We start from the raw sequence: 8,103 nt of genomic DNA, 5'->3' as shown, positions 1-8,103 counted from the left end.
AATCAAAATTGGAGTTCTGTGGCTTGTAAGATCACGTCTATTAGCTTTGAGGCTGTTTATTTGCTAGCACACCTTTAAAAATGGACTAAATAAATGCTTAGCACCTCTACGCATTTCACATTTACAGTCTTCATCTACTATCAAAACAGACCAAGACTGATCTTGGACTACACATATTTGAGTCCAATAAAATCCATTAGACTGAGAATTTTCCTCCGCCAGATTCCAACTACAACTGATTATCAAAATCAGTTGAAAATCATGATTTAGCCATGAAATAGCCGAAAGCCTTTAGTTCACTGCATAAAGGACAAGCCCTTTGATACATTGTGCCTCGATTTCCTTTTTCAACAGGAAATAAGTCAGTACAGGAAAGAAAACTGCATCAAATCATTTCATGGGGTCTTTAAGGACTAGTCTAAATGGAAATTGACACTATGTAGGCCTAATTTTTTTTTAAACAAATGTCACTGGTTTTATTGTGCACATATCAATGTTTTTAACTTATTCCATATCTGATACCACTTAACTTTTCTGCTGATGTAACTAAGACCGTGTGTGGCAGGAAAAATAATACTGACCAATTTTTAAGCCTATTTTTCACAATCCAATCAAATCTTGTTGAATCAAACAAAACACAACATCCCACTCTACATTATTGTTTCACTCTGAGATATATCACATAACCATAATGAAATGGTGCCTGGTCTTTTTGAATTTCGAATGAATCATTGCTTCAAATTACTCCAAATACCAAAAAAAAAAAAACTTGCTCCGCCTCCTTTTTAGATGACATCAGCAATCCAGCCCCTCCAACCACCCGTAATACCCACTTTTCACGAGGATACAAGCATGGATACAAACAAGTCATTATTTCCTGCTCTTTCACTCTGAGATTCGTCACATGACTGTTAGGTTAAACGCATCGTGAATGCCATTTCAATTAGTCCTTAGGAAAGGAAACAAGAGTGAATGTAGAAACAGAGCAAAGGAAGGAGGAAGTGAAAGATCCCCACTGGTAACATCACCCACTTTATTTGCATCACTACATTGTGCTCGCCCGTGGCTGAACAAGACCATTCGTGCCGGATTAGTACAGCACCAGAGCCGTTTGATTGGTCACAGTCCACAGAGTGGAGACCGTCGAGTGTTTGTTTTTCTGCCAGAGTGATTCGCATGTGTGCGCACACAAACCATTCTGTAATCTCTTTGTTGTCTGGTTAAATAATTAGCCCTGAAAGCAAAAGAGTCGCTTCAAACGTTTGATTCTCCATTCTCTGCGAAGGGCTGAAGGCCATGTTTGGGAACGCTTCAGAGCTTTGAAGCCACCTGATCTTCTAACTCTTGGGAACATTTTGTCTAAAACTGCAGCAAAGAACCACCGATATGAACCCGGTCTGTTAAAATCCGCCACGCTGCTTGCGCACCACTATAATTCAACATATCAGTGTTGTGAACTTTCTTTTCCCTGAATCCTGGATGCTAAAGGACAGTGGTTGGGAGGGTGAAGGGCACTGGCTGTGTCCAAGAGGCTCAGCTGACTTCCTGTCCCCAATCCCTGTCCACTGAGTTGGCGCACAACACAGGGTCACAGCGACTCAGCGGGGGTCACGAGTTTCGTATGCCACAGGTCAGATGAAGTACTCTTTCCTGCTGTCTCTCATGGCACTGTGTAGGTCCAATTCGGCCCGGTATCGGAGTTCTGGCCTGGGCTGGTGATCTTTCTCCTTGACGGTGGCCAGCTGCCGGGTACGTTCGTGTCGATGGCGGTACAGGAAACGGGTCATCACAGCCACGGCGCAGAGGGTAATGAGCACTACTGCTGCTATTAAACCTACGAGAGACAGAATAAGTAAGTGGCGCTTGTGCCGATGCAATCGCAGAAAGTTAACTTTTTCCGTTAGTCCGAAATTCCATGGGCAAAATCCAGTCATTACAAAAGGAATGCATGATTCAGGGTTTTGCGTGATTTTGCCTGTGTTCAAGTTCTGCGCTTTGGACAATGGACCTTTTTTGCACGCAAAAGTTTCCTAATGAGACTACACCTTTTGTGTCAACTTTTGCACCTCCAAGATACCTTACCGAAAGTTGACATGATATAATTCTGTGAATATTCGTAAAAAGGTTTGATTTCATAACAAATTTGCTTTTAAAAAATTAAGCGGGAAAGTAGCACATACCTCCAATTACCGCAGAATCATTTTGGGTAGCGTTCGGAAGTTTCTTCCCTCTACTTCCTGTATCTGCGTGCTCTGTGAATAAAATGAATAAATGATATGGAAATTACATTAAATTGTACCTTCAATTCGAACGTTGACTTAATACCTACCTGACAATGTTGGCTGGTTTGTTGGTTTGACTGGTTGATGTTTTAACGTCATGCCAGCTTCCTTGGCTATTTTCATGGCGAGTAACAAGTTGAAATATAATAATAGAGCCATTATATGGAAGCTTGTTTCGGCCATTGAATAAAAAAAAAAAAAGATAATTGCGACTTTTTTTTCACAATTGCGAGTTTATATCTCACAATTCTGACTGTATAACTAACAACTGCAAGATCATATCCCGCAATTCTGATTTAATTAATCACAATTGTGAGTTTATCCCACAATTCAGCTCACAATTCTGACATTTTCTTACAATTTGCGAGTTTATATCTCACAATTCTGACTTTATATCTTGCAATTCTGATCATCTCAGAATTGCAAGATAGAGGTCTCAATTGAACGCCATGCTATCTAAGCTCGCAATTGCGAGAAAAAAAGGCAGAATTCGGAAATAAAAAGTATTCAGTAGCGGAAACAAGCTTCCATAGCTAAATCAGGTTTTTAAAGTTTGCTTTGGATAAACATTCTAAAATGTAATTTAGGGTTGACTGTAAAAATGTATTCGAAAGTGTTAATTTTCTAAGAGAAGATAACTATGCATCAATTAAATAAAATCTCCTTAAAATATACCGGACTCTGGTATGAGGAGCACAGTAATGGATCTTTATTTGATATTCAATTTCATTTAACTTGTGTGTGATTCTGGAATGTCCTATTCAACTGTTTACATATGATCTGGTACCACTGATTAATTGTAAATAAAGATGTGACTTTAACCTCACAATAGGGTTAATTTCTTACAATTTGTTGTCCGTACCCTGATCCCATTCATTTGTTGAAAACGTAAGATACTAATGGTAGCTTTACCAACCTGACAAAGATCTGGATGAAGACTTATCCGCCAGCTCTCCGCAATTTGACTCTACCAGGTTACCAAGAACGCTAACCAACGAGCTGGCTCGATTCAATATGGCCGCCTTGAGAGGAGCCAAATGGTTGAACTGAACTGAAGACAGACAACCAATGAAACCTTTCGATCCTGCCTGGAGAACCTCCTCGTCTACACCAGCTCGACCTGAGAACGATAATGAGACGGTACCTCAACTGTGATTGGTGGACAGGAGGTTTTTTGATATTTGTCCCAACAACTAGCAAAAATAGTGCTAAGCGAAAAATTCTTGCCCATCAAACTAACTCAAGTTGGCTTGGTGTGGTGAATTAGTCAGTTAAGCAATAGCCTCACACCCACAGCTTTAATCTTGGAGTTTAATTAAGCCGCCTACCTGTGACTTTCCCCAATGTCAAAGACCTTATCGTGATCAACTCTTTGTCCGTGGACAGGCTGTATTTCAGATTGGTATCTTTATCAATCTAAGAAGGAGAAGGATACAGAGAGAAAACCAGACAAAAAGAGAGAGATGGTGCGTGACATTCATAAGATTCCACAAATACTTAGATATTTTATTGGTGTGAGAGAAAAGATGTTGCGTGTTAATCCGCAACACGGTGTGAAGAATACTGATAACACCCTTGAATTTAAGCACTGCTCATAAATTCTGTGCTACCAGGGTGGATACAAAACTTCAATGTATCATCAGTCAACTCAGACTAAAAACAAATCTGATCTAAATCAATTGAGAGGAATGCGATTAAGGATGCTACAACTCTCCCAAAGCAATATCGGTACTCAATCTTGAAAAACGAGTGCAACACAATGTCATTGTAAACTGTGTAAAACTATTCAAGCGTAAATCGAATATGCATTTTCTAAAAAACATTTTTATGTAAATTGTTGCACAATGCAAAACACCTTTATTCGAGTTGTTTCAAATTGTTCATAAAACTAATTGTACATAAATTTGACCTAGACATAAAAATGTTGGTGCAAATGTTACTAAATACATTGCAAAACACGAATTGCACGAAATTGTTTGTAAAACCATTCATATGTAATTTGTCGCACATATTTAAGTTAAATCTTTGTGCAATTTTTTTTTATAAAACTTACGTAAATTGTTGCATGACTGCAACTCACATCTTCAACTGAATTTCTGTGCAATTTCTCATAAAACTATTTGTACGTAAATTGTTGCATGACTGCAACCTGTACATCTTTAATTAAATTTCTGTGTAAATTGTTCAGAAAACTCTTTAGTAAATGTTGCATGAAGGCGACCCGCATCTTTAATTGAATTTGTGCAATTTGTTGGTAAAACCATACTTGTGTAAATTGTAGCATGACTGCGACGCATACTTTTCAATTGAATTTGTGTGAAAATTTTTCGTAAAACCATTTTTATTCACAGTGTCTTGGTTTTGTTTTGGTTTTGCACTTTTCATGTGCATTATTGCAAGTTAGTTGGTTCCACAAAACATATACTATGGTGCCAATTTCTTATGAAATTAATTTTGTTGTTTGAAATATAGGCATCTCTCACCTGGACGTACATGTCCCTTCCCTCTCTATGGATCTGGACTCTGTGGAGCTCTCCGTTAGCCAAATTAAAAGACGTTGGCGTAAAGATGTCAGGCTCTTTCTCTCTGTTCAACCGATACCAAATCTGCAAACTCCCTGTGGGATGCCAATGAGACGCGAGAAAGGCAGGCAATTTGAGACATAAGTGAGACAGAATCAAGTCAGCACAACACACTTTGAATGACTCACTGATGAGGGTAATTGCTAGCTTGACCGCTGTTTTGAAATATAAGAAACAGAAAAAGATGCTCCTCTCCAATCATCACCATCGTTGTAATAATCATCTACAGACAGTTTGAAGGTAATCAACAAACAGCTTTGATTGGCTGATACAAGGCCTTAACAGGACAAAATAAAATAGAAAAACTTCATATATAATGAAATGAGAATGCAAAAAGATCCTAAAAAAAATAAGTTATATAAATTCCTATATACATTTTACTATACAATATACATCAAAGTAATGACAATATCATAGTAATCTTATGTTAGTACCATTGTGAGCCAAAATAATGGCCATGTACTGTTGATGATAGGTGTTGACTGTCAGAAGCATGGCGGGCGTTTGAGTCGTGAGGAAACTGAAAGCGATGCTCTCTCGCGAATTGCTGCTTTGGGCGAAGATAGCCGAGGACTGACGGGTATGGTTGCGCATCACGGAAAACGGTTCCTGGAAGGTGTAGGTCACCGAAGACCCGCTTTCAAAGGACACGGAAACTTCTGGAAAGAAAGAAAACACAAAAGTGTGAAAACGTTGTCGCAAATGCTTGTGGCCAGATCCTAGACAGTGATTGGCCGTGTTTGTGTTTCCCTATCAGCATATTAATGCGCTGTCGAACAAGGACACAATGCTGAATGGACAGAGGAAATGAACCATTTAACTCTAAATGAATGCAAAATTATGCTTGGACTGCAACCGACCCTTGGGCATCTCACGGTGTTCATTTACTCATAATATTATCAGAATAGAAACACCATCCCTCTAGAGTCCAATAAAGAAAATGCAAAGCCAAGAAAGTCTCATTCACAGAGAGCTGAATGGCTCGGCTGTCTGACATATCAGAGGATCAAATGTGATAAAGGCTGTATTGACAGCAGAGAGGTTTAGCATTGAGCGTGATGGGCAGGGAGGGTCCGCTGGGATTGGTCAGGTTGCAGCCCTTTGAGCGAAATTCATCCAAACAACTACGGTTCACGGTCATGGATGCAAGCCATATCGGAACAGCGAGACAAACAGAGAATAGCAGAATTGCACTGAATATCTCATGTTTTATCCTGCTCAGCTTTGATCAGGTGCAATCTGTGGGCACAGCGCTGTCTTCAGAAATCAAGGTTACCGAGCTCTTAAACGTCCTCCTTCTGGAACGCTCTTTGATACGCCGTAGAGAAGTGAGGAGGATGCCAAAGTTAAAACAAACTGTTTTTGATGAACAGCAAAACTATCGAGATTGTGTGTGAAAAATAATCCGTCAATGGCGGGGAATCGGTGAGTCATAAATCACGGAAAATTTTGTCAATCATTATGTTTGGAATAAGTACTTAATTTCGCGTTTGTGATTTCAGGTGGTATAAAATTAACAAAATTACCCATTTCTTTTACTATTTTTCACTTCCCCATAAAGACCCCCAAACAAGACAGGAAGCTTTCAGCTTTGCTAGTGCTAGTGCAACAAAATTAAGTGCAAAAAACCCCAGGAAGCATTGTTAACGCTAGTACAACAAAATCAAGCAAAAAAACTAAACAAAGCTCTGTTAGCACTAGTACAACAAAATCAAGCACGAAAAAGACAAGAAGCATTGTTAGTGCTAATACAACAAAATTAAGCACAAAAACAGGAAGCATTGCTAATGCTAGTAATGCTAGCTCTGTAGGGGCTAAAACTAAAAAATATGCGCATCATTATCGTTAGTACAACAAACTTAAGCACAAAAGGGAAATATTTTTGGGAGGGTAGTTTTGCTAAACAAGCCTGTGGCCTCATCATAAACTGGCTAACAACTTTAGTATTATTCCGAATATGTAACCTGTACAAACTTAAGGCGAGACACTGCAGGCAAAAACATCGATTTTCATGCAGTGGTCAGTTTTGAGATTTTGGGCTAGTTTACTCCTTCAATATGTGTTCTTTCAAGCTGCTATAAAGAAAATGTTGAAAATATACATTAAGATGTTTATTTTATTACATTTTGTTTACTTGCGGCAGTAAGTTTCTCCCGAATTGACCAGGAAGTTAGCATTCCAACGCCGAGATCCGTCTGTTTACTGAAGTCTGTCATGACGGGTATCGCTGTAAAGCTCTGAGTCTCCTGCACAACGCTATGTAACCCAAATATGGGCATTTCCTTTCTATCAGTAACCAATTGTGAATGTCCAAAGGGGGATTTAAAGCTAACGACGATTTCTCATTTAGAGCTACTTATTTGTGCTAAGCTAGGCTAGCGGTGGGTGCGTCAGACAGAGTTACGGCACACACGGAGATGAAAAGGGTGTGTTAGAGTTCGCTCAGAGTTGGAGTAAATCACTCCGCAGAAGTAGCAGTTCTTCGCTTTCTGAGAATATAGTTCCCAGTATGTATACGGTTAGAAGATGGCTGTGTCTCATGTGACCTTGTTATTTGTACACGCTGTGACTATTCAAATCACAACATGTAAATAGGAAAATGTTGGTGTTATTTTGTCACTTATTGGGAGCAGCATGCTAGCTGGAGCCATTTACCTCCAGTCTTTGTGCTAAGCTAGGCTAGCGGTGGGTGCGTCAGACAGAGTTACGGCACGCACAGAGATGAGAAGGGTGTGTATGGACTTATCTAACTCTGGGGGATAAGGTGAATAAGCTAAAGTCCCAAAAATTAGGCGTGTTCCTTTAAAGAAAATCCTTCCCACTGGTATTTTATGACATTGTGGTGGTGGTCGTGTGCGTGATTTTGGACCATCGTTTTTTCAGAAACCAAGTGACCGACACAAACAAAGTCATATTAGCACAAAACACTTTTAGACAAAAAAAATAACGTACCTTTCTTGCAGCTGGGTCCTCCGTAGGCAGAGTGTGTGCAGTCACAAACATAGCCGCTGCTTTTCTCGATACACTTCCCCCTGTTGTGACACAAGCTGTTTTGGCTGCTGCAGTGACCCGGGCAGCCCGAAGTGACCCCAGGGGTCATTTTAGCCCGTTCTTCAAGGTCGAGCGTCATGCCATTAATATTTAATGACCTGATGCACCCTAGAAATCCTCTCTGCCTCAATGCCGTGCCTCCTGTTGAGTGCAGACAAACGTTTTGTCGCTTTAAGTCATGCAATGCA

General features: G+C 39.8%; 1 protein-coding gene across 1 annotated transcript in view; it reads right to left on the bottom strand.

Annotated features, from left to right (window-relative positions):
* Positions 1-754: 754 nt before the first annotated feature.
* The window catches only part of cntnap5b (contactin associated protein family member 5b), a 66,364-nt gene continuing 59,015 nt past the window's right edge, over positions 755-8,103 (bottom strand). The window contains exons 18-24 of the mRNA XM_084116804.1: positions 7,817-8,056; positions 5,299-5,523; positions 4,766-4,899; positions 3,611-3,698; positions 3,199-3,402; positions 2,181-2,252; positions 755-1,834 (exon numbers count right to left, since the gene is read on the bottom strand). Of these exons, the coding sequence (XP_083972930.1) occupies positions 1,632-1,834; positions 2,181-2,252; positions 3,199-3,402; positions 3,611-3,698; positions 4,766-4,899; positions 5,299-5,523; positions 7,817-8,056 (1,166 nt within the window). The 3' untranslated portion in view covers positions 755-1,631. The remainder of the gene's footprint in view (positions 1,835-2,180; positions 2,253-3,198; positions 3,403-3,610; positions 3,699-4,765; positions 4,900-5,298; positions 5,524-7,816; positions 8,057-8,103) is intronic.

This window comes from Abramis brama, assembly GCF_963993115.1.
Source record: "Abramis brama genome assembly, chromosome: 6".
NCBI lineage: Eukaryota > Metazoa > Chordata > Actinopteri > Cypriniformes > Leuciscidae > Abramis > Abramis brama.
Note: the sequence above shows the minus strand (reverse complement) of the source record. Positions and strands in the feature narration are given on the sequence as shown.